The following is a 27,904-nucleotide window of genomic DNA, read 5'->3' as shown; positions in this document are numbered from 1 at the left end:
GTAGTGTTAGCCTGCCTCCACCTAAAGTCGCTAATTAGCTTAGCTCAAACACTGGAAGTGTATGGGTAGTGTTAGCCTGCCTCCACCTAAAGTCTCTAATTAGCTTAGCTCAAACACTGGAAGTGTATGGGTAGTGTTAGCCTGCCTCCACCTAAAGTCGCTAATTAGCTTAGCTCAAACACTGGAAGTGTATAGGTAGTGTTAGCCTGCCTCCACCTAAAGTCGCTAATTAGCTTAGCTCAAACACTGGAAGTGTATGGGTAGTGTTAGCCTGCCTCCACCTAAAGTCGCTAATTAGCTTAGCTCAAACACTGGAAGTGTATGGGTAGTGTTAGCCTGCCTCCACCTAAAGTCGCTAATTAGCTTAGCTCAAACACTGGAAGTGTATGGGTAGTGTTAGCCTGCCTCCACCTAAAGTCGCTAATTAGCTTAGCTCAAACACTGGAAGTGTATAGGTAGTGTTAGCCTGCCTCCACCTAAAGTCGCTAATTAGCTTAGCTCAAACACTGGAAGTGTAGGGGTAGTGTTAGCCTGCCTCCACCTAAAGTCGCTAATTAGCTTAGCTCAAACACTGGAAGTGTATGGGTAGTGTTAGCCTGCCTCCACCTAAAGTCGCTAATTAGCTTAGCTCAAACGCTGGTGTTTGAGCTAAGCTAATTACGGGCGATACGGCTCTATCTCCATGGTTACTGCACACACAGTGGAAAGGATGGTGTCTATCTGCTGGTCATGGACTCGGGAGTGAGGCAAGACACGAAAAAAAATGTTGGCGTTTCCCTTTAACGCTCCCTGGAGGTGAAAGTTCACCTTAAACATGTGAATTCAACTACTTTAGTCCATGTTTTTACGTTGTAGTGTGTGAGTGAGTGATAATAGCCTACTACGCTGTGATAAGGCTTTAGAATAGTAGCCGTGGTAACTGCTCATTATACCACGGTTAACAACCAATCAGATCGCAGGATTTCACCTTTTTCCCTTTAATAACTCCTCTGAGCCTACGTAGCCTACACAGTTTGTGAATGAATCAAAGATCTTCAGCTGCTCAAGTGTGTGTCTGTGTGTGTGTGTGTGTGTGTGTGTGTGTGTGTGTGTCTGTGTGTGTCTGTGTGCGACGCATTGTTCTCTCTCCTTCTGTGTGTGTGTGTGTGTGTGTGTGTGTGTGTGTGTGTGTGTATGTGTGTGTGTGTGTGTGTGTGTTGTGTTGACTGACTCTGTGATATTGAGCTGCTGCTCTGATTCATCTCACGTTTCATCTCAGAACCAAAAGGCCACGAGAAATCTATATCACCGACACACACAACACACACACACCTCTGCCTGTGTGTGTGTGTGTCTGTGTCTGCCTGTGTGTGTGTGTGTGTGTGTGTGTGTGTGTGTGCGTGTTTGTACTCACAGCTCTCCAGCTGCATGATGCAGGTCTGTACGTCCATGGGGAAGTTCTTCAGGTCCATGGGACAGGCCAGGATCAGTGTTATTCTGCAGATACACAACCACACACACACACACACACACACACACACACACACACACACACACACACACACACACACACACACACACACACACACACATAGACACACACACACACACACACACACACACACACACACACACACACACACACACACACACACACACACACACACACACACACACACACACACACACACACACACACACACACACACACACACACACACAGACACACACACAGGGCATCAGTTAGACTAAGAGGATTATTATATCCAGATCTTTATCACAGTCACTCAAACAGGAAGTTGAAAACACGTTGAAAAGTCGTTTTTCCCCCCAGATTTTGTGCATAAAGAAAAAAATGAAATAAAATAAAACATAGATGAAATAGAATAAAATAAATGAAATAAAATAAAAAATAAATGAGATAAAATAAAAGCTAAATGAAATAAAATAAAACAAAACATCAATAAAATTAAATTAAAAAAACTTAAATGGAACATAAATAAAACTAAATTAAATAAAACAAAATGAAAAAACGTGAATACAACTAAATAAAAAAACTTAAATAAAACATGAATAACACTAATTCTAATTCATAAAACTGAATAAAATAAAATAAAATAAAACATAAATAACTTAAAACATGAATAAAACAAAATCTAATGACATAAAAATGAATAAAACAAAATAAAAAACTTAAATGAAACTAAATTAAATGACATAGAACTGAATAAAACAAACTAAAACATAAATGAAACAAAACATGAACAAAACTAAATTAAAAAAAACATAAATAAAACTGAATAAAACTAAATGAAATGACCTAAAAGTGAATCAACATAATAAACCCTCCATGTGCAGCCAGCGGCGGCCATGTTGCTGCTGCTCTAATGAAGAACACAGAGTAAACAGAAGCTTAAACTCATTAGTGTCGTTATCTCACAACGTCCCACTTTCCTCTCAAACTAATTAAATGATAAGAGACGATGATGAAATGTGGTTTTCTGACGAGGACGTTGCAGCGATCTGATTGGATTAGAGCTGGAAACAAGCTGGAAATCAATTAGTCAATCAATTAGTCTATCGTCGTTAGATCAGTGGAATCGTTTTAAAATCCATTTATCAAACAGGAAGTTTCAGTTCAAACCTCCGTTTCCCTCAATCAATCAATCAATCAATCAATCAATCAATCAATCAATCAATCAATCAATCAATCAATAAATCAATCAATCAATCAATCAATCAATCAATCAATCAATCAATCAATCAATCAATCAATCAATAACCAAAGTTCAGGAAACCACCAACAGAAACAACAGGTCGGTGTCAGCCAATCAGAAGAGAGGAGGAGGCTCTGAGCCTCTCTTCTGATTGGCCGACAGCAGATTTCAGAATAAAACACTCACCCCATGTCCGAAATCCCCCCCTACTCACTATATAGTGACCAGTTGTTGTAGTGGTGTCTGAATGTTTAGTGATTATTAATGTTCACTATATAGTGACTGAATCTATTCACCGCCAAATGTAGTGAGCATCCGATGGTCGCTGACCGGAGCAAGATATCCCATCATGCATTGCGGTCATGGATCGCCGTCACCACACCGGCCCAGAGCGACCGGTGTAGCTACCAAATAAATGAAGTAGTGACCGGTGTAGCTACCAAATAAATGAAGTAGTGACCGGTGTAGCTACCAAATAAATGCAGTAGTGACCGGTGTAGCTACCAAATAAATGCAGTAGTGACCGGTGTAGCTACCAAATAAATGAAGTAGTGACCGGTGTAGCTACCAAATAAATGCAGTAGTGACCGGTGTAGCTACCAAATAAATGCAGTAGTGACCGGTGTAGCTACCAAATAAATGCAGTAGTGACCGGTGTAGCTACCAAATAAATGCAGTAGTGACCGGTGTAGCTACCAAATAAATGCAGTAGTGACCGGTGTAGCTACCAAATAAATGAAGTAGTGACCGGTGTAGCTACCAAATAAATGAAGTAGTGACCGGTGTAGCTACCAAATAAATGCAGTAGTGACCGGTGTAGCTACCAAATAAATGAAGTAGTGACCGGTGTAGCTACCAAATAAATGAAGTAGTGACCGGTGTAGCTACCAAATAAATGCAGTAGTGACCGGTGTAGCTACCAAATAAATGCAGTAGTGACCGGTGTAGCTACCAAATAAATGCAGTAGCGACCGGTGTAGCTACCAAATAAATGCAGTAGCGACCGGTGTAGCTACCAAATAAATGAAGTAGTGACCGGTGTAGCTACCAAATAAATGCAGTAGTGCAGCAGCCTCAATAAATGTGTCCAGCTGCCAGAGTTGTCCGGTCGCGGCTTCCACAGACTCCCACAACAAACGTCGGAGCAAATTTCCTAACAAGCGTTATAAACTGACCACAGACTCTGGATAGCGATGCTAATTTCTGTTAGCCCGTCTATGAGGTTTTACATTATACGTTAGCATTAAGCTAGCGGACGTTATGCTTAGTTGTGACACTTGCTGTGTGTGTTTTGAACGTTGTTTCAAACTATGTGAGTTTGATTGAACATATTTGATGCTTTATAGACCCTTTCAGAGAGTATAAACAAAGACAGGTGTGGCTCATTAGAAAACGCTCTGGTACACTAAATGGAATGGAGCCTTAATTAGTATCCTTGGTAACACCTGTATTTGTTTATACTCTCTGAAATGGTCTATTGCTTTACTCCTCTACACCGGCCGTTACCATGGTTGTATCCATGGTACCTGCACCGGCCGTTACAATCGCGGTCGGAACGTTTTAATTATGCAACGTAATACGTCATTAACTGTGCGGCGGAGTCGTGTATTTGACCAGTGATTCACTATATTGAATTCACTATATAGTGAGTAGGGAGTAGTGAATGAGTGAGTGATTTCGGACACAACCTCAGAGAAACCAAAGGGGGCGGGGCTTAGTTGTGACATCACAAAGAGACAGGAAGTCCTCCTCCTCCTCTTCTTCCTCTTTCCTCTCCTCCTCCTCCTCCTCCTCCTCTAACAGGATGAAACCTGTAGCTGATGGATGAATCTTCTCTTCTCTCTCTTGGAGATTAAAATGTTTTTTGGGGAAGAGAAGTCGTTGCTGCGTTGCCATGGTGACACATTACATTTCTTAGTCTCGGTCCGTAACAACATTAATCTCAGCTGTCGTCAGACGGAGAGAAACAGATTCTCTCCTACGGCCCAGAGACGAGAAGAGAAGGAGGTGAAGACGTTTATTCTCCTGCTTCTGCTCTGTCGTTTCTTTTCTGTTTCTTTTATTTCACACAGTCGTTGAACCGAAGAATCAAACTTCATCAACACGTTTTCTATCTAAACGTCTTGTTGCCTTTTCATCGTTAATGATTCATATGGAAAAAAAAAAACACCTTGAGATGCATTTTTTGTATGAAAGGTGCGTTATAAATAAAGTTATCATCATCATTATTATTATTATAATAATAATGAAGTCATCTAACTGGTGTAGGTGTGAACTCCCATGATGCACTGGGCCTGTTTCTCATTGATTCCTGCTCAGTCTGAGCCGTCAGCAGCTCCGACTCACGTGCACGAGGCCGTTTTCCTCCGTGCACGCTCCTCGTCCACACACACACACACACACACACATACACACACACACACACACACACACACACACACCTACACACACACACACACACACGTCCAGTCGGCCTGATGTACCAAATACAGTTTGCAGTGTTTGCAGATTGTTCCGAGCCGCTGACAGGATGCTGAATATGTACAACACACACACACACACACACACACACACACACACACACACACACACACACACACACACACACACACACACACACACACACACACACACACACACACACACACACACACACCCAGCTGTCCCAGTTTCCTCTGCAGTTCTCAGGTTTCTCTCTCTCTGCACGTTACTTCAATAAAGTTATTATTCATTTTAGTGATTAGTTACTTTCCCCCAAACAGCAAATAAACGTTACGACATTATAAAAGTAACTAATTACTATAGGAAAAGTAACTATTGTTAGTTAAAAGTTGCTTTTTAAAAAAAAAATAAAATGCCCGAATATGTCAAATGACTTGGACTTCTTGAGTCAAGTTCAAAAGGAAGTTTTCTTCATCCTGCTTTTCTCCCAAATGGAAATGTGCAAATTATGAACTGTCATTATTTTGTCAAAAGTGTATAAATTGAAAGCGTCTAATGCATGGAACAAATAAAAATGAAATTAAAGGGACAACCAGGAGTTTCTCCGTCGGCAGAACGTAAAATTCTGTGACAATAAAAAAAAAGTCTCATATTAATGTGGATGAATCTACGTTACCACTTGTTAATGGGCCCATTTTAGATAAATATATCGTTTCAAGAACTGACCTCTGGCTAAGCCACGCCCCCAAACGCGATGAGCCAATCACAGTGCGCATAGCTAGCCCATACACTGGGACATTCTCTGCTTCCACGTCCATTGAAATGCATTGCAGTTAGTCAGTTTTCATTGGTTTTTATATGTTTTTTCTTGACATTTTAAGTTTAAATGGTCAAACGGTGTTCATGGGCTACATGCAACTCTGACACTAGGTATCCTGAGAGGCCACGGGGGGATTTTTTTACCTTTTCCCAGCCACATCTCAACCGAGAGAAGTGTCTGCTCTGGATAAAGTTATGCAGTAGACCACAACACCAACTAAACGTGGATAAACTTAACAAGGATGTCTACATCTGTTCTAAGTTAAGTCAACAACGTATTTGAGGCAACATATTGTCAGAGATGTTTAGATGTTAGCCAGTATCACAACTAAGCATAAAGCCCGCTAGCTTAATGCTAACGTATAATGTAGAACTCCATAGACAGGCTAACAGAAATTAGCCCGTCGCTATCGGCGTTTCGCGGCAACCGACAGCTATAGCAGTAAAGCTAAGTGAAGTTTTGGTGACTTCAACATGATATTTAATCTTTCTGTCTCTGTGAAATGTCTCTACTGTGACAGCTGTTGTCATAGCAACTGTCACCGAATGTTGACTGTTTGTCCCAATGAGTGGAGGGGGCGGGGCTTAGCCAGAGGTCAATTAAAGTTGGAAGACGATCACATACCATCGTAGTTCCCACCATAAACGGAGATTCGGCGGCGTTATTCTCATGACTCGCCACAAAACCCAAAGTAAAGAAACGCTGGTCGGCTCGCCCAGCATTTCCACCACCACTAATAATAACAAAATAACCATAGAGACAAAACCATAGATTTATCTAAAATGGACCATTAACAAGTGGTAACGGAGATTCATCCACATTAATATGAATTTTTCGTTCTGCCGACGGAGAAACTCCTCGTTGTCCCTTTAAAACTTCACTTTCATCGGTCACGACTTCGCCCTCGTGTTGTTGAGTGATGAAGAAAAAAAAACTGAATAAACGACATTCACTCTGCTCCTCCTCCTCCTCCTCCTCCTCTCTGGGACAGTTTAATCTCCTCTCCTCCTCTGAGATGCAGCTGATCAGAGAGTTCATTCTGATGTTGTCAAGTTAAAAAATGAGACAGAGAGAGAGAGACGGGGGGAAGAGGAGGAGGAGGAGGTTCATCCCTCTCTCTCCCAGAAAACACATTTATAAACGGACCAATCTGCTCCTCCTCCTCCTCCTCCTCCTCCTCCTCCTGGACATGGAGCTGATAACGGATCGGCCTCGTCCCTGGAATACTAACAGACCCAGAGGAAGATCACCACGGCGACCGGCTAATATACACGTAGACATCTTGAGGAGGAGGAAGTCTGCGTTTTGTTAAGTCATCTGCGTTTTTACCATAGATAATATACAAGGAACTCCCTCCCAAGATGGCGGCCGCGACGACGTGCCTGACAAAGCCTGAATGCAACATCTACGTGTAGCTATATATCTATACATTCAGCCCTGAGCACAGGAGGAGGAGGAGGAGGAGGAAGAAGAAGAAGATTAAGAGGAATGCCGTTCTTGGAGATGGAATAGGAATAAGAAGAGGAGGAGGAATCCACCACTTTATTTTCCCATGATCCATTGCGTCACACCACAACGGAAGTGGGTTTTAGTTAGTAGCATAGTAGCGAGCTGCTACCTGGTAGCGTTAGCCACCGGTTCTAGCGAGCGGCCGGCTGGTAGCGTTAGCCACCGGTCCTAGAGAGCGGCTAACCGGTAGCGTTAGCGGCTAACTGGTAGCATTAGCCACCGGTGTAGGTACCAAATGTGGGGGCTCCGGGCTGCCAAAACCGTTTTGACTAAATCTGATGTTTGAGTCTATAAAACGAATTATTGAACAAACATTACTATTTCTGTGTGCACGTTTTTGTAATTAGTCATGGTTATCGTAGTTGTTAGCTTAGCTGCTGCTGACAGCTAACGGCGGTAGCTAAGCTAACATCAGGACGTCAGCTGTTAAAACCCTCCCGTTGTGGGACACGACATGAAACCAGTCCAGTTAGCTCAGTCATGTTGGAACTCAGATATCCGCTGGAGAAAATATGTTTTCATGGAGCGTTTATTGAGTCACTGAGTTATTAAAGTTAAACAGGTAGCTAACCGTTAGCCCGGCTAATCTCTGATAACCATGACTAATTACAAAAATGTACACATAAATAGTATGTTTGTCCAGTCATTGGTTTTATAAACTTTACAAACATCAGATTAGTCTAAACGGTGATATAGTGACATGAAAAATTAGATAAATATAGTGAAACTCTCGTCCGTCACTATTGTTCTCATGCTGGTTTTCTACCCCGTGACCTCACTGTGACCTCACTGTGACCTCACCGTGACCTCACCATGACCTCACCGTATGCTGTAGAGCACGTTGCCGTTCTTGGAGATGGAATAGGAATAAGAAGAGGATGAGGAATGGGAATAGGAAGGGGAATAGAGAGCGAAGGAGGAAGAAGAGGAGGAGGAGGATGAGTAGATCTCACCGTATGCTGTAGAGCACGTTGCCGTTCTCGGAGATGGAGGAGGAATAAGAGGAGGATGAGGAATGGGAACAGGAAGGGGAATAGAGAGAGAAGGAGGAAGAAGAGGAGGAGGAGGATGAGTAGATCGTACCGTATGCTGTAGAGCACGTTGCCGTTCTTGGAGATGCGCAGCAGCTTGTTGTCCGTGGTAACCTCGTGGAAGTTGGCTCCCTTCTCGTTGGCGAAGAACAGATCAGGTTTCCAGATGGAGTCCAACATGGACGGGTCCAGGTCCAGGGAGTCGTCTGGGTACTCGCTGTAGGCCAGGCGAGGGTCGTTCCACTGCTGCCGCAGGAAGATGTTCACTCTGTAGTCCTGGTCACAATACACAATAAACAAACTCTGTAAACACAACAACAATACACAATACACAATAAACACACTCTGTATACACAACAACAATACACAATACACAATAAACCAACTCTGTAGTCCTGGTGACACACAATAATAATACACAATAAACCATAAACACACTCTGTAGTCCTGGGGTCCGTTTCACAAAGCAGCTTTAGTGAAACTCTGAGTCTGTTCACCCTGAACTGAGGGAAACTCTGGGTTTTCTGTTTCAGAAAGGGAGGTAACTCCAACCAGGGAAAGAGGAGTAACTCCAGGAGTAACTCCAGCCCGTTTCACTAAGAGAGGTAACTGAAGCTCGGAGTCAGTTACTATGGCAACACACTCCGTGAACCTCACCTGGTCGGGAGCAGGTTTTCTCCAACTAACCCTGAGTTTCTCCTTTTTATCTGAAGCTGCAGGACGTGTAAACTCCTCAACTGGTTTTATTCTCCATGAGGATTAGTTTGATCGTTCCCGTTGTTCTGCACCGTCAGTTTATCTGAACAACCCTCACATGACACCACACGGACACGCACGCAGTTCAGAGACAATTGCACTTCTCTCTTATTGTTTTCGTAGTAGGTCGATCCACTTCTGGATTATTTCCAGGTGATTGATGACTACATGCACATCCCCGTCACGTTGTAATGGAGACAAACTTGAACATATCAAACACACATTTGGAGTTGCACCTGCTCAAACACACAATGTTGAATAACTCTCCAGATTTCTTTTTTTAGATTAATACCAGAGACGTTCTAATATTAATACTCACGTAGGTAATGTCCCGCGGTAAAAAAAAAAAAAAAAAAAAAAAAATTCCGAGCTTTTCATCTCCCTGTAACTCAGGGTCAAGTTACTCAGAGTTGAATGAACCAACTGTTATCACCTGTTCTGAGTTTCCTGTCTCAGAGTAGATCAACTCAGAGTTCAGGATTAGACTCAGAGTTTGTTGAAGCTGCTTTGTGAAACGGACCCCTGGTGATACACAACAACAATACACAAACAATAAACCAACTGTGTAGTCCTGTTGGGGGGTTAGAGGTAACTACACTTTATCATTTCCTCACAACCACTTTCACAACCACAGTCATTCAACACTCGTTACAACAACCAGTCTCCATCTTTCATTTTTCACCTCTTTCTGCTTTTTATTCCTGTTGTTTTCACTTTTCATATTTTGTCTCTGTAAAGTATTGATCAGTGTTTTTGTATTGATCAGAAATAACTGATCAGGTGTTTGTATTTTTTTTTTTTAACATGTTTTTATTTGAGAAAATGAGTATAGATCACAGTTATTTATTCAACATAAAACCCTACCGTGCTGTTTATACAAAAAATAAACTGAATAATGAAAATAAAGTCAGTGAGTAAAAAGCTCACCTCAAACGCTGCGCTAAAAAGGTTGCAAGCATGAAAATATACAAGATTAAAATAATAATAAGTACATGAGAAATAATTATAATGGAAAAAAAAAAGATTAAAAAAAAAAAGAAGGCAACATGTTAAATGAAATCTGGAACAATTTCAGTTTGTTTCTTCATATGTTAATGACAAAAACAAGTTGAAGAACAAACTTTGGAAACAAAAACACATTCATTCATATTCAAAAGGAGTGAGAAGAAGCTGTTCTGACTGAATCCCTTTTCCACTAATCATAACTACATCGATTCCTTGTCCCACTTCCTGAATCGACCTCCATTCCACTGTTAGAACAAAGAGAAAATGAAAAATATAAAGTATTATTTACTTTATATTTTTAATTTTCTCTTACTTGCCTTTTTTTTAATCTTGTAAAGAAGAAAAAGGAGAAAGAGAAAAAAGTAATTCCCTTTAGTTCAGTTGTACCTCTCCAGACTGAGTTATGTTTGGACGTCACGTTGCTTTAACTCATTCTTCAGGCTGTTCCATAGTTTCACACCACATATAGACGCACAAAAACCTTTCCTTGTTGTTCTTACTTTTACTTTTATAATCATTAAATTATGTAATTATTAATTAATTACTTACTTATGATTATATTATTGATACTATATATCTTAAAACCCATTTTGTTCCGTGGCTTTAAACTCAGAATGAGACTCACTTATGTTTTATTATCATTTATGTACAGCACTTTGTTTCAGCTGCTTGTTTTGAAAGTCTTCTGTTTTTAGGTTTATAATATAGATTTCTCCATTTTTCACATCCTCCTCCTCCTCCTCCTCCTCCTCCTCCTCTTCCTCCTCCTCCTCCTCCTCCTCCTTCAGCCGAGCAGAGGAATTGATTCAGCTATGAAACTGATTTACAGTCAAACAGCAGCAGTTGTAAAGTGCAGCGTTAAAACCCTGAGAGGAGGATCCACAGGGAGAAGTCGCCTATCGGAGGAGAGGAGGAAAGAAGAGGAGGAAGAGGAAGAAGAGGAGGAAGAAGAAGAGGAAGAGGAAGTTGGTCGTGGGTCAGTGCTTCTCTGCTGACTGAAGCTGTGATGGACAGAACGTCTCGTCTCGGTTGGACGAGCAGCCGGTTAAAGGTTCCATCCGTGTGTCGCTCTGTGTTTTACTGAGTGTGAGTGTGTGTGTGACAGATTTCACTGCTGTTGTCGAGCTGCTGCAGCTTTGATCCGTTTTCCCGCCTTTCAGGCCTCCTGGAGGAGGAGGAGGAGGATCATGGGAAATCCAGAGGAGTGAGTCTCTTCTGGACTTTTAAAAAAAGGCATTAAAAGGAATTTAAAAATGAATCCTGAGATGCACTGCAAAAACTCAACATCTTACCAAGAATATTTGTCTTATTTCTAGTCAAAACTAATCTCATTCTACTTAAAATAAGACTCATCATATTAAAAGCAGCTTGTTTTTAGACACTTTTTACTTCTTTCAAGCAGATTTTCACATGAAATAAGTAGAAAAATCTGATAGTGGAGCAAGTTTTTCTTTCTTATTACAAACACAAAAAACTTGCTTTCTACTTATTTCAAGTGAAAATTAGTTTGAAACAAGTGAAAATGATCTGAAAACAAGTTAATTTTTATGTGATGAGTCTTATTTTAAGTAGAAAGAGATTCGTTTTGACTAGAAATGAGACATTTTGACAAGAAAGAAGACAAATATTCTTGGAAAGATGTAGAGTTTTTGCAGTGTGAGTGTGTGATGTTGTGATGTGAACACGATCGATCTCCGACTGCAGCAGCCGGAGAGAAAGAGAAGAGAGAAGAAGAGAGAAGACGCCGGTGGGAAGGAAAACAAAGACTCGACCTTGACGATGATAAAGACATTAAACATTAAAAAGGTTTAGTTCGTGTTGTAAAGAGCAGATGGAACGTCGATGTCGGCTTTGCTCTGGTTTGATTCCAACACGTTTCCTTCTCATCCAGTGTTTTGTTTTGTGTTTTTTATAACGGACGGTGGTTGAAGCGTCGCTGAGCTGCAGCCGGCGGGTAAAGCTGTAAAGCTGTGAGTCCTCGGCGTAGCGGCGAACATCAACATTTACATGAGGAGCATTCTTTGGGTTTTTTCTCTCATTATTAAGTCATTTGTTATTTTATTTTGATAAGATACATTTAATTTTACGTATTTATTCTAACGGTGAGGTTCTGGATAAGTAATAGCCTCACGGGGTTCTAACCTCTCCAGCACTGATTCATTGTACAGTCGTTTATCATATATTTTCTATTTTATATATTTTTTCTCTTATATGTGATATACTCTTTGTTTGTAATGTTTTATTAAAGTTAAAGCAGAATTAAGTGATATTTTTGTGTTAATCTAAGTCTTAAATAGTTGTATCTTCCGATAGCAATCACTTCTATAGAGTGTTTGGTCTGAAACACGGGTCTGTCAGTCACTCTGCTCTGCTCTGAGCCCAGGAGAAAACTTTCCTTGTATCCTACAACCTTTATCCAATGAGGAGAGAGAACGGCATAAAGGGGCGGTCCTCTCTGTGTGTGCAGCCAAGGGATGCGCCTGAATGTGGCGACGTAGGGACGAGGACTGTTATGGTGCGTTCAAGGCAACTCGTAACTGGTGTTTTTCCGACCTGTGAAGTGGTACCAGTTCGATCTGGTACGAGTTCACGGGTCAGAAGTTACGAGTGGCCGTTATAGTGACTTTCACAGGTAAAACAGGTCGGAGAAACACGAGTGGGTTGCCTGGAACGCTACAAAGTCGTAAGTTGTGACTTGAAGCTGTAATTTACGGTTTCAAAAGCCTGCCTGGAACGCAGCATTAGCCAAAACCACCGGCTCACTTACTTCTGCTCTAAATGACAAATTTAAATGACAGAAAATAAAACCGGACCTAGGATTGAACCTTGAGGGACACCGTAGGGACATTTCATCTTGTTCCATTGAGTCTCTGAGGCGTTTTTACAGGTGACATTGTTGTTATTGTATTAAAGAAGATTCACTATTATACAAGTGAATGTTATGCTTCATGGAAACCTGGTGTTTTATACAACTGACCCTGTATTGTATATAATTTGAAACCTATAAGGACAAGTTTAATTTTTTTTTAAATGTATTATATCTTTTTTTTTTTCAAATCCATCATGCACCATTACTATTTAATATATTTATCTGTTTTGTTCTTTGTTTCTTCTTCTTCTTCTTTTGAATATGTGAATTTTAGTCTTTATGTGAATTTAATATATAAGTGTAAGTGTAATATATATAAGTGCATGTAATATGTAATATATGCAAATATGTGGTTGTTGAATTATACAGTAATATTGTTGAAGGAACGGGGATATAATGTTTATTTTTGTATTATTTCTATTCACTAATGCTTCTGAATTTATGTACTTTGTAAACTTTCTATGTATAATTGATTTATATCAATAAAAAGACTTGTACGGCTGTGAGCAGGAGAAGCTGAAGGTCATGGAGAATTAATTTTTCATTACAATATCTGACCGTGTTTAGTCTCTGGTTGTGACCTCGTCCCTCAACCGTCTAAATTATAATTATTATAATTACTGAATATCATTCTCCTTGTTTTTGTTTTACACTGCAAAAACTCTACATATTTCCAATAATATTTGTCTTATTTCTTGTCAAAATGTCTCATTTCTAGTCAAAACTAAACTCTTTCCACTTAAAATAAGACTCATCACCTAAAAATTAACTTGTTTTTAGATCATTTTCATTTGTTTCAAACAAATTTTCACTTGAAATAAGTAGAAAAATCTGCCAGTGAAAGCAAGTTTTTCCACTTGCTCCACTATCAGATTTTTCTACTTATTTCAAGTGAAAATCTGCTTGAAAGAAGTAAAAAGTGTCTAAAAACAAGCTGCTTTGAACGTGATGAGTCTTATTCTAAGTAGAATTAGATTTGTTTTGACTAGAAATTAGACAAATATTCTTGGTAAGATTTTGAGTTTTTGCAGTGAACAGTTTGTTTCCAGGGATGAAGTGTGTTGAGAAAGATAAATGAATCAACAAACCGATCTGTCAACATTTAAAGGCCAGATGTTCCAGCTGCACAGATTCATTCATTCTGAGTTGTTTAACATCTCTAACCCCCCAAAAGTAAAACAAAAAAAAGATTAAAAAAGCTGAAATGTCCTCGGTGTGTGTGTGTGTGTGTGTGTCGGGGTCTAACGAGGTGTTTGATGTTGAGCTGAGCCGAGGTTTAATCCACTGATGGAGGTTAAATCCAAACTGTTCGACCTTCAGCCTGCTCTGTTTGACCAAGAGGAAGATCAATACATCTCCTGCTGCTCCGACTGCGTGTTTACATGAGTGTGTGTTTGCATGAGTGTGTGTTTGCATGAGTGTGTGTTTGCATGAGTGTGTGTCTGCATGAGTGTGTGTTTGCATGAGTGTGTGTCTGCATGAGTGTGTGTGGACTCTTCTATTCTCTTCTATCTGTGCGAGAACCGATCCGATCCGATCTAACTTTATTTATAGAGCAGCAGCGACGACCAGGCTGAACACAGTCAGGACCGGCCGCTGGCATCAACCACAGCCACAGCCGTTAGGTGGGGGGGGGGGGGGGGGGCACATGATCAGAAAGGTACCGGGGTTCATCAAGTCATTTAAACATCCTGAGGTCTGCACGTGCAGCTATGAGCTTTATATGTAATGTGAAGTCAATATTCAGCTTCTTTTATCTCACATTTGAGACATTTGGTGAAAATAGAACGGCAGAATGACAACATTTGTGCTCAAAAAACAATCTCACAAAATGTCATTTTAGACTTGTTTTCTACACTTATCTATTACTGTATTCATATCCTATTTCAAGCACCAAAACAGTTCATTCTCATGACTGAAGGAGTGTTTTCACAAGGGATTGGACATGTTTCAAAAAGCAGACCTCAAATTTCCAGCATTTGTCCTAAATTATTTCTTTCTACAGTGTTGTAGGACAAACTGGCCTCAGTGTGCTTACAGCGGAGGTTCTAATATTTAGACATAAAACACTTGAGTATTGTTACATCTGCAAGTATCTTAAAAAGATACATTTAAGAAAATATGTAAAAGTCGAGAAAATGGCCTCAAACCTCAGAGGGATAAACACGTCTGTGTTCAGTTTTAACCAGTGATTTGGTGTGTGCACTTAGAGTAAAAAACCTCGTTTAGGGGGCCACCAAAATCCTAGGGCCGGCCCTGCACACAGTGATGTGAGATAAAATCTAAACCAATGATGTAATAACAACATGTCAGACGTTTGATCTTTAGGGTTAGAAGAGAAGTGATGAGATCAAATGAACTGTAAAAGTTCAGAGGTGAAGATCAACGGTTTCAGAACTCCGATCTTTCCAAACTCTGACTTTAAAATAGTGCAACCGAACGCCGCCTCAAGTCGGAGCGCAGACTTAGCGCACTGCAAAAACTCAAAACCTTTCCAAGAATATTTGTCTTATATAATTATTTCAAATTTTCAATTGAAATAAGTAGAAAAATCTGCCAGTGAAAGCAAGTTGTTTTGTGTTTGTAATAAGAAAGAAAAACTTGCTCCACTATCAGATTTTTCTACTTATTTCAAGTGAAAATCTGCTTGAAAGAAGTAAAAAGTGTCTAAAAACAAGCTGCTTTTTAATGTGATGAGTCTTATTTTAAGTAGAATGAGATTTGTTTTGACTAGAAATGACATTTTGACTAGAAATAAGACAAATATTCTTGGTAACATTTTGCATTTTTGCCGTGTGCTTAAACCAGACTTTTCGTCCCCCTAACCTCTTCTTCCTCAGAGGCCATTTTTGGCAATTTCCGCCTGTTTTTGTATCACTGCAATTAAAGCTTTATAACTACAGAAGTACTAATCCCACAACTATGGTTTATGGCTTAAATGAAAGAAAACCTGTGTCCCTTTACATCTATATCTATAAAATATTGAATTGAGTCATTCCATAAAAAATTGAGCTTCTGAAAATAAATTTTTTTTTGGGAAAAAAAAAAAAACCGAGTTTGAAATTTTTGGTGAAAAGGTGATATTTCAAAATCCTAATTATAAAACAGGATGAATTTTACATATATGGTTCACACACTCCCTGTCCACATGTGTACCAAATTTTAGGTTGATATGTAAAACTACTGAGGAGGAGGTGGAGGAGGTGATGGTGGCATTCATCTCGACCCTCCGTCCCCCTAATTGTCAATTATCCCGTCGTTCCTGTCATTCCCATATCGGTCCAGGCTGCCGGCGTCATTAAGGAGCAGCAGCTTGAGCGGGTGGCATTTAAAGCAGCAGCACACACACACACACACACACACACACACACACACACACACACACACACACACACACACACACACACACACACACACACTTTATCACTGTTTATTACTCTGAATATCTCCCATGGAACAAATGAGCCTGACCTTTGCTGAAGGAGTCGCTGCTCCACAGCTGGAGATAAGCGATAAACAGGCTGCCAGGGGGGGAGGGGTGTGTGTGTGTGTGTGTGTGTGTGTGTGTGTTGATGGGTGGAGGTGTCATCAGTCAGGATTCAGGCTGCAGCTCACAGATCTTAAACACTCCACAAAGTCTGGAAACGTCCAGAACTGAACCTGGAGTTCCTCAGGGAACCGTCGTCGGTCCTCTTCACTTTGTTAATGACACTAGTTGGGTTTCCATCCAAGTCGTATCGAATTTAAAAGCGGATTTTGTGAAAATGCGCAAAAAGCAAATGCGAATTTATGCCCGTTTCCATTCATTAGTGTTTTGCGATTATTGGGAGAGGAGGAGGAGTGCGACGTGAGATTACGTCATAAGAGAGCGTGAATGTATCCAACAGTTGACACTCACCTGACACTCAACATCATGGACAATTTACGTACTTTCCGGACTATAGACGCACCTGAGTAGAAGCCGCACCAGCTACATTTTTAAAGAAAATACATATCTAGGCCGCACTTGAATATAAGCCTCAGGTTTTCATGTTGTAACATGAGATATTTACACAGAAAGACAGTAGAACTGTGACAGTCTGTTCTGGTTACGCTCCTCTCCTCCATGTGCATCTGTTTACATACGAAGCCGGTGAAACATCAATAAGTTACATAACGATGTTACGGCGTGTGATTGTGTCGTCCTAACCGTCATGAACAAAACATTACGGGTTACGGAGCGTTTGTGTTGCGGTGCAGAGAGGAGAGCTGGGAGACCGGGGCGTCGCTGGGTGAAGTCCAGCAGCTTCACCCACAAACTCTGCCTCAATTCACATCATCTGTTTCCATCACAAAAAGTCTAATTTTCCTTTAATCGATACGCTGACAAATCCACCCCCTCCAAGCGTAAAAACTTTTATGCGCATTTACTGCCTTTATTCAAATTTCTGGCGTCTCCATTTAAGTATTTATTCGCAATTTTTGAAAATGCGAATAAAAAAAGGTGGATGGTAACGCAACTACTGATGAACTGTCATCGTCTGTCTTGTTTCTATGTGTGGTGCATTTTAAAAGCATGGGCGTAGGTTTGCGTATGGACCTATGGACATGTCCATGCCAATATTTTGAGAGAGCAGATTTGTCCCTAACCAATAAATTGAACCAACTGTTGTTGTCTGTTGTTCACACAACCATTCACACTGCAAAAAATCAAACATCTTAGCAAGAATATTTGTCTTATTTCTAGTCAAAACAAATCTCATTCTACTTAAAATAAGACTCAAAGTAGCTTGATTTCAGACACTTTTTACTTCTTTCAAGCAGATTTTCAATGGAAATAAGTAGAACAATAGGGCCTTCGCCGACGCTTGTCGTTGCTCGGGCCCTAAAAATCTGACAGTGGGGCAAGTTTTTCTTTCTTGTTACAAGCACAAAAAACTTGCTTTCACTGGCAGATTTTTCTACTTATTTCAAGTGAAAATTTGTTTGAAACAAGTGAAAATGATCTAAAAACAAGTTAATTTTTAGGTGATGAGTCTTATTTTAAGTGGAAAGAGATTAGTTTTGACTAGGACAACAAGGACAAAGTGTTAGTTTCTCTCTGTGATGGGATAGTAATGTCTTTCTGGGATGTTTCAGAGTTAAAAACACAAAGTTTCTACTGTTTCTACTCCACGCTATATGAGTTAAGTCATGTACCAGAGATATCTAATTGTTTTCTGAGTGTTTGTTGTGGTTGAAAGATTTGCCCCCATGGGTTAGCGTTGTGGCTATCCCTGTAGCGCCGGGTAGCCATGGTAACTCTGGTTTGCCTGCAGCAATTTTAGTCGCGTTTTTTGCTCCAACCAACACCGGGCGACCATCAGGACAACGATGTAGGGGTCAAAAATGACCGGAATTCTCCTTTAAATGTGAATATTTCTGGTTTCTTTGTTCCTCTATGACAATAAACTGAGTCTCTCTTTGGTTTGGGAAACACTGGTTGATGTTTTTCAATATTTTTTTTTACATTTTATTGACCAAACGACTAATCGATTAATCGTTTAAATAATCAACAGATTAATAGATAATGAAATTAATCGTTAGTTGCAGCCTCTGTAACGTCCTGAGCATCAATAAAGTGTATTTAGTTGTTGTTAATGTGACCTAGAGTCTGAAACAGCTTTCACCTCCACTGGGCTGTGATTATTACAAAGACACTCATCAATTAAATCTGATTTAAAAATAAAACTAAAAACATTGAAATGTGACCAGAGTGAATTCAACAGAGATTAAAATACAATAAATCTTATTAACACCAGTCACAGACACAGAGAGACGATGAACTGACGAGACAGAGGAGAAAACACAAAGCAAATATATATAAGATATAATCAATAAATACTGATTTTATATTGATTAGTTTAGTTATTATCTTATTGATAAGTTCAAGTTTTCTGAATCACCTCCTTTTGATATATATATGATATATGATATATATCTATTGTCTTATAAGAATAAGAATGAGAGCAGAGGCAGCGAGGTGAGAGAGGAGAAGAGGGGGAGGGAGGAAAAAACCAATGACAGGGCGAGAGACAGAAGAGGTTGTGTGTCTATTTCAGTGTGTGTGTGTGTGTGTGTGTGTGTGTGTGTGTGTGTGTGTGTGTGTGTGTGTGTGTGTGTGTGTGAGCTGCTGAAACAGGAATAAAGCCGTGTACCAGCGGGACTGGAACAAGCTCTGCACCATTCTACCAGCTCCATCTATCACTGTGTGTGTGTGTGTGTGTGTGTGTGTGTGTGTGTGTGTGTGTGTCCGTAGCTCGGCTGCTTCCCCAGCTTCCTGCTCGCTCTGCGTTTCCAACTTAAAGTTGATTTTCTGCTTCGATAAAACCGGATGAATCTGATTATTTCACTGAGATGAGACGAGTGAGAGTGAAGCTCAGTTCTACGAGCCGACCCTGAACACACCACCGCACCCCAAGCTTTATATACCATGTTATTAGATATATATATATATATATATATATATATATATATATATATATATATATATATATATATATATATATATATATATATATATATATATATATATATATATATGTTACACAATGTTTATACACATTATAAATCATTTTAATAATAATTTAATTATTTTTAATATATTATTTTAATCTCATGAAGCAGCTGCAGGTGAATTAACCTGTAAAACACTCGATGCTACAGTTCTAATGTGGAAACTGATACAGTTCTTATTATTATTCAATCATCATTGCACTGTAGCCTATATGTTTTATTATAAATAATAGAGAATAGAGACTTTATTCTTCCCTAGCAGGGAAATTCAAATTATATGTGTATATAAATATGTATTCATGTGTTTCATGAGTTTATATTTGAGTTATTTATGTTTCCAAATGTTTTATTATTTGTAAACTGTCCTGAAGATGCTTATAAATAAATAAAATGTATTATTATTATTATTATAATCATTATTATTTGTTATTATAGAAGAAACGTCGACTTTACTTTTCTCTGTCACAGGAATCGATTGAGTTTCTTCAGGAGAGAAAAAGCAGCGAGTTCGTTCTGCATGAGGAGAATCTGCAGCAGCAGCAGCTTCACGGTGTGTGTGTGTGTGTGTGTGTGTGTGTGTGTGTGTGTGTGTGTGTGTTTCATGGGGAGTCCTCTCTCTCTCTCTCACTCAGCCTTTGTTCATCCCATCATTTCGTCCTTTCATCCCTTCGTTCTTTATGTTTGTCTCTTTATTCCCGTAGCTCAGGTTATTGCTACTGTCTCTATACACTATAAACATCGTCTGTTCAATCCAATTATATTTATTTACCTGTTTTTTCATATTGAAGAACAAGAATATTTTTTATTATTAATTTAAATATTTATCCTGTTTTTTATTCTATGAATTATTATTATTTTTTTTACATAACTTCAGAATCTCGTTTTAATTTGAACGTCGGTACTGAACATTTTATTTCCTGTCTCTCTCCTGGTGATAAACTCGCCATGGTTACGACTCTAAATGTTCATCTTTATTAGTGAGCTGATCAATAACCGGTTTGTTATTGATGTAACACTTTTATTAATCATGAATCATTATTTATAAATCGTCTTGTTTGTATTTTAGGACACTCTAACACATGTTTTTGATTTTATATTTATATTTTTTTATTCATTCAAACTAATTATTTATTATTAAACATTAGTAATTGTGTTTATAAATTATGACTAATTCACATCAGTGTAGGAAGAATGATTCATAAATGATTTATTCATGTTTAATAATATTTAACAATACTCCATTAGTTATTACACAATGTGACAAATACAAACTGTAAATAGTTTAGAGATTAAATATTATTATTATTATTATTATTATCAATATTATTATTCTGGTTGTTGTTATTGTAGTAGCTAGTTGTTGTTATCATCTAATTGATGTATTCACATCATGTCAGTCTGATGTCGTCGTAGCAGCTTAAGGCCTCGGTGCTGAAGGTTAGATTGTGTTATATTAACATAACACACACACACACACACACACAGACAGACAGACACACACACACACACACACACACACACACACACACACACACACACACACACACACACACACACACACACACACACACACACACACACACACTCCCTCCTCCAGCGTCACAGTCGATGTGTTGCTGTTGTGTAAACGTCAAACGGCCGTGATTCTCTGTTTCTAATGAACTGTAGAGACGAAGACGAGTTCAATGAGGCGGAGACTCTAAACACTCTGATGGGCCAGTGTGTGTGTGTGTGTGTGTGTGTGTGTGTGTGTGTGTGTGTGTGTGTGTGTGTGTGTGGCTTTTTATTTTGTAATTTCCTTCAGAGAGGAAGTGTAAATGAATCTTCTGGATGCAGCGAACACAAACCATTTAAATTAATCACATTTTTCTGTGCAGAAATGAGGCTGAAATGAAGCCGAGACCCAATTTGACCGTTTCCATTAGCAACCCAATCATCCACACACACACACACACACACACACACACACACACACACACACACACACACACACACACACACACACACACACACACACACACACACACACACACACATACACACAGTCATATTGATAATAATAATAATAATAATAATAATAATAATAATAATTTTAATAATAAAATGATCTTACCATTGTCGTCTCTGCGATGGAGCCGAAGCTGTTGATAAAAATGTTGCAGGTGACGTTGACAGGTGGACCTGCAGAGGACACACACACACACACAAACACACACACACACACACACATGGTCAGAGATCATCACATGAGTCTCGTTAAACATCGTTAACGTGTGTTTTAATTCATCCGACAGCACAGAGAGTAGAGTCATGAACGACTCTCTGCTCGGACCCTGAACGCAACACGAACAGGAAGTTGTGTCGATGAAATCAATAAAATCCTCAATCGGTCACGTTGTTGAACCGAGGACGTGTGGACAGTTGTTAATGAAGACAGGGAGTCGTCCTCTCTGGTCTCCGAGGGCGACGCTGCCTTCAAGGTCCTCTTTGTTTCAGACCACGGGCGAGTCAAGGTGACTGTAAATAAACAGCGTTCAGGTCGTCACCGATTGGCTCCATTACCAGCTCGAACAAACACAAATGTGATTACAGGACGTCCTCGTCTCTCCGGACAATGGACATCACATCACATCACATCACGTCGTCTCAGAGAGGAGCATCAAAGTCAGAGACTCAAATACAGAAACACACACAGACACGTCCAGCTCTGTCTTCTACAGTTTCACTTAGGCCCTGAAACAACACCGGCCTCAGTTTGGTCCAACACTGGTCAGAGATTGGCCCAACACTGGTCAGAGATTGGCCCAACACTGGTCAGAGTTTGGCCCAACACTGGTAAGAGTTTGGCCAAACACCGGTCAGAGTTTGGCCCAACACTGGTAAGAGTTTGGCCCAACACCGGTCAGAGTTTGGCCCAACACTGGTAAGAGTTTGGCCCAACACCGGTCAGAGTTTGGCCCAACACTGGTAAGAGTTTGGCCCAACACCGGCCTCAGTTTGGCCCAACACTGGTAAGAGTTTGGCCCAACACTGGTCAGAGTTTGGCCAAATAGTTGGTAAGAGTTTGGCCAAAGAGTTGGTAAGAGTTTGGCCCAACACTGGTCAGAGTTTGGCCAAACACCGGTCAGAGTTTGGCCCAACACTGGTAAGAGTTTGGCCCAACACCGGTAAGAGTTTGGCCCAACACTGGTAAGAGTTTGGCCCAACACCAGTCAGAGTTTGGCCCAACACCGGCCTCAGTTTGGCCCAACACTGGTAAGAGTTTGGCCCAACACTGGTCAGAGTTTGGCCAAATAGTTGGTAAGAGTTTGGCCAAAGAGTTGGTAAGAGTTTGGCCCAACACTGGTCAGAGTTTGGCCCAACACCGGTCAGAGTTTGGCCCAACACTGGTCAGAGTTTGGGCTCAACACTGGTCAGAGTTTGGCCCAACACTGGTCAGAGTTTGGCCCAACACTGGTAAGTATCCGGCCCAACACTGGTAAGTATCCGGCCCAACACTGGTAAGAGTTTGGCCCAACGCTGGTCAGAGTTTGGCCAAAGAGTTGATAAGAGTTTGGCCCAACACTAGTCAGAGTTTGGCCCAACACTGGTCAGAGTTTGGCCCAACACCGGCCTCAGTTTGGCCCAACACTGGTAAGAGTTTGGCCCAACACTGGTCAGAGTTTGGCCAAAGAGTTGGTAAGAGTTTGGCCCAACACTGGTCAGAATTTGGCCCAACGCTGGTCAGAGTTTGGCCCAACGCTGGTCAGAGTTTGGCCCAACACTGGTTAGAGTTTGGCCCAACACTGGTAAGAGTTTGGCCCAACACTGGTAAGTATCCGGCCCAACACTGGAAAGTATCCGGCCCAACACTGGTAAGTATCCGGCCCAACACTGGTAAGTATCCGGCCCAACACTGGTAAGAGTTTGGCCCAACGCTGGTCAGAGTTTGGCCAAAGAGTTGGTAAGAGTTTGGCCCAACACTAGTCAGAGTTTGGCCCAACACTGGTCAGAGTTTGGCCCAACACCGGCCTCAGTTTGGCCCAACACTGGTAAGAGTTTGGCCCAACACTGGTCAGAGTTTGGCCCAACACCAGTCAGAGTTTGGCCCAACACCGGCCTCAGTTTGGCCCAACACTGGTAAGAGTTTGGCCCAACACTGGTCAGAGTTTGGCCCAACACCGGCCTCAGTTTGGCCCAACACTGGTCAGAGTTTGGCCCAACGCTGGTAAGAGTTTGGCCCAACACTGGTCAGAGTTTGGCCCAACGCTGGTAAGAGTTTGGCCCAACACTGGTCAGAGTTTGGCCCAACACTGGTCAGAGTTTGGCCCAACACCGGTCAGAGTTTGGGCCCAACACTGGTCAGAGTTTGGCCCAACACTGGTAAGAGTTTGGCCCAATGCTGGTCAGAGTTTGGCCCAACACTGGTAAGAGTTTGGCCCAACACTGGTCAGAGTTTGGCCCAACACTGGTAAGAGTTTGGCCCAACACTGGTAAGTATCCGGCCCAACACTGGTAAGTATCCGGCCCAACACTGGTAAGAGTTTGGCCCAACGCTGGTCAGAGTTTGGCCAAAGAGTTGATAAGAGTTTGGCCCAACACTAGTCAGAGTTTGGCCCAACACTGGTCAGAGTTTGGCCCAACACCGGCCTCAGTTTGGCCCAACACTGGTAAGAGTTTGGCCCAACACTGGTCAGAGTTTGGCCAAAGAGTTGGTAAGAGTTTGGCCCAACACTGGTCAGAGTTTGGCCCAACACTGGTCAGAATTTGGCCCAACGCTGGTCAGAGTTTGGCCCAACGCTGGTCAGAGTTTGGCCCAACACTGGTTAGAGTTTGGCCCAACACTGGTAAGAGTTTGGCCCAACACTGGTAAGTATCCGGCCCAACACTGGAAAGTATCCGGCCCAACACTGGTAAGTATCCGGCCCAACACTGGTAAGTATCCGGCCCAACACTGGTAAGAGTTTGGCCCAACGCTGGTCAGAGTTTGGCCAAAGAGTTGGTAAGAGTTTGGCCCAACACTAGTCAGAGTTTGGCCCAACACTGGTCAGAGTTTGGCCCAACACGGGCCTCAGTTTGGCCCAACACTGGTAAGAGTTTGGCCCAACACTGGTCAGAGTTTGGCCCAACACCAGTCAGAGTTTGGCCCAACACCGGCCTCAGTTTGGCCCAACACTGGTAAGAGTTTGGCCCAACACTGGTCAGAGTTTGGCCCAACACCGGCCTCAGTTTGGCCCAACACTGGTCAGAGTTTGGCCCAACGCTGGTAAGAGTTTGGCCCAACACTGGTCAGAGTTTGGCCCAACGCTGGTAAGAGTTTGGCCCAACACTGGTCAGAGTTTGGCCCAACACTGGTCAGAGTTTGGCCCAACACCGGTCAGAGTTTGGGCCCAACACTGGTCAGAGTTTGGCCCAACACTGGTAAGAGTTTGGCCCAATGCTGGTCAGAGTTTGGCCCAACACTGGTAAGAGTTTGGCCCAACACTGGTCAGAGTTTGGCCCAACACTGGTAAGAGTTTGGCCCAACACTGGTAAGTATCCGGCCCAACACTGGTAAGTATCCGGCCCAACACTGGTAAGAGTTTGGCCAAAGAGTTGGTAAGAGTTTGGCCCAACGCTGGTAAGAGTTTGGCCCAACACTGGTCAGAGTTTGGCCCAACACCGGTCAGAGTTTGGCCCAACACCGGTCAGAGTTTGGCCCAACACTGTTCAGAGTTTGGCCCAACACCGGTCAGAGTTTGGCCCAACACCGGTCAGAGTTTGGCCCAACGCCGGTCAGAGTTTGGCCCAACGCTGGTCAGAGTTTGGCCCAACACTGGTAAGAGTTTGGCCCAACACTGGTCAGAGTTTGGCCCAACACTGGTAAGTATCCGGCCCAACACTGGTAAGAGTTTGGCCCAACGCTGGTCAGAGTTTGGCCAAAGAGTTGGTAAGAGTTTGGCCCAACACTAGTCAGAGTTTGGCCCAACACCGGCCTCAGATTGGCCCAACACTGGTAAGAATTTGGCCCAACACTGGTCAGAGTTTGGCCCAACACCGGCCTCAGTTTGGCCCAACACTGGTAAGAGTTTGGCCCAACACTGGTCAGAGTTTGGCCCAACGCTGGTAAGAGTTTGGCCCAACACTGGTCAGAGTTTGGCCCAACACTGGTCAGAGTTTGGCCCAACACCGGTCAGAGTTTGGGCCCAACACCGGTCAGAGTTTGGCCCAACACTGGTAAGAGTTTGGCCCAACGCTGGTCAGAGTTTGGCCCAATGCTGGTCAGAGTTTGGCCCAACACTGGTAAGAGTTTGGCCCAACACTGGTAAGTATCCGGCCCAACACTGGTAAGTATCCGGCCCAACATTGGTAAGAGTTTGGCCAAAGAGTTGGTAAGAGTTTGGCCCAACACTGGTAAGAGTTTGGCCCAACGCTGGTAAGAGTTTGGCCCAACACCGGTCGGTCAGAGTTTGGCCAAAGAGTTGGTAAGAGTTTGGCCCAACACCGGTCAGAGTTTGGCCCAACACCGGTCAGAGTTTGGCCCAACACTGGTAAGTATCCGGCCCAACACTGGTCAGAGTTTGGCCCAACACCGGTCAGAGTTTGGCCCAACGCCGGTCAAAGTTTGGCCCAACGCCGGTCAGAGTTTGGCCCAACGCATGTCAGAGTTTGGCCCAACACTGGTAAGAGTTTGGCCCAACACTGGTATCCGGCCCATACAGCTCCACATCTGGACATGTGGAGTCTGCAGCATCCACAGCTGTGGATCTGAGTGTCTAACACACTGCAAAAACTCAAAATCTTACCAAGAATATTTGGCTTATTTCTAGTCAAAACTAATCTCATTCTACTTAAAATAAGATTCATCACATTTAAAAGCAGCTTGTTTTTAGACACTTTTTATTTTTTTTAAGCAGATTTTCACTTGAAATAAGTTGAAAAATCTGATAGTGGAGCAAGTTTTTCTTTTTTATTACAAACACAAAAAACTTGCATCTCAGAACAAGTTAATTTTTAGGTGATGAGTCTTATTTTAAGAGAAAAGAGATTAGTGTTGACTAGAAATGAGACATTTTGACAAGAAATACGACAAATATTCTTGGAAAGATGTAGAGTTTTTGCAGTGTAAAATGTTCATTGTGTTATTGTGTCACTGTAGTAATAATAAGCTGTTTGCTGTTGGTTTGATGTGATTATAACAGACAGACACGTTCATGTGTGTGTTGAAACTGTAGAAAATGTAGAAACTCAACCAATGAAATTCCTGTCAAACGTTCAGCTCAGTGACATAACCGGCTCTGAGATAAATGATGGACATTTAAATGAACACAAAAGGATCAATAACAGCTGAGTTTGATGTTTTTCTTCTTCTGGAATCATCAAGATAAAAAAAACAGTATATTCATTTTTTCTTTCAGAGCTTCCCCTTCCCCCCTCCTCTCCCTCCCCCCTCCTCCTCCCCCATGATCCCGGTCTCTCCCCCTCATGATGCACATTCAGGACTTTTAAGCTGCTGCTGCTCGCTACAACACAAAACACAACTCTGCACTTTCCACGTCCACAAAACTATTAAAAAATCTTTGTCTGTGCAGTAATTAGCCCCTCTCCACCCTCCCCCTCCCCCCCTCCCCCCTCGGCTGCATGCTAACTCAGATACATGTCTTTAATAATCTGATTACTGTAATCCCATTATTATTACTGAACCCGCTCTTCATCAGCCTCAGTTTAAACGGCGGTGGAGTGGATAAAAAAAAAAAACAGTAGTAATGTCTGATAATAAGTCCAGAGGATGGATCAGTTCAGGCCCGCACACACACACACACACACACACACACACACACACACACACACACACACACACACACTCAGGGTTTGTGTTAAATGTCCCTGACTAAACTCGGTGTCTAATTCCAGTGGCCGGCGGCGGCGAGCTGGGAATGAAGGAAGGGGTCTGGATTATTTTGATGGCCAATTACTCTCCCTGTCACAGTGTGAGAGACGCTGCAGGGCACACACACACACACACACACACACACACATACATATACAGTATATATATATATATATATATATATATATAGTCACACGCCACTGTGGCTGAGCCGTAGCATCACAGCGCTGAAGATGAACCACGGTTAAGAGGAAAAGATCATTAAACGTGACCGTAGGCGCTCGTTCTCTACGTGACTCACATGAAGTAGCCTACGACATCGACGTCTAATTAGAACAAAGAATAGATTACTCACAGGACAGAGAGAGACAGAGAGAGAGAAGGGATGAAGGG

General features: G+C 41.7%; 1 protein-coding gene across 4 annotated transcripts in view; it reads right to left on the bottom strand.

Annotated features, from left to right (window-relative positions):
- glra1 (glycine receptor, alpha 1) overlaps positions 1–27,904 on the bottom strand; it is a gene marked incomplete at both ends in the record, with an annotated part of 156,060 nt that overhangs the window by 40,684 nt on the left and 87,472 nt on the right. For all 4 annotated transcript variants that reach the window (XM_083980419.1, XM_083980421.1, XM_083980420.1 and 1 more), the window contains 3 exons: positions 1,394–1,476; positions 8,551–8,774; positions 21,776–21,843. In XM_083980419.1, coding sequence (XP_083836545.1) covers positions 1,394–1,476; positions 8,551–8,774; positions 21,776–21,843 — 375 coding nt within the window. The remainder of the gene's footprint in view (positions 1–1,393; positions 1,477–8,550; positions 8,775–21,775; positions 21,844–27,904) is intronic.

This window comes from Trachurus trachurus (assembly GCF_905171665.1).
Source record: "Trachurus trachurus genome assembly, chromosome: 10".
NCBI lineage: Eukaryota > Metazoa > Chordata > Actinopteri > Carangiformes > Carangidae > Trachurus > Trachurus trachurus.
The sequence above is the reverse complement of the archived record's forward strand: the minus strand, read 5'-3'. Positions and strand labels throughout refer to the sequence as shown.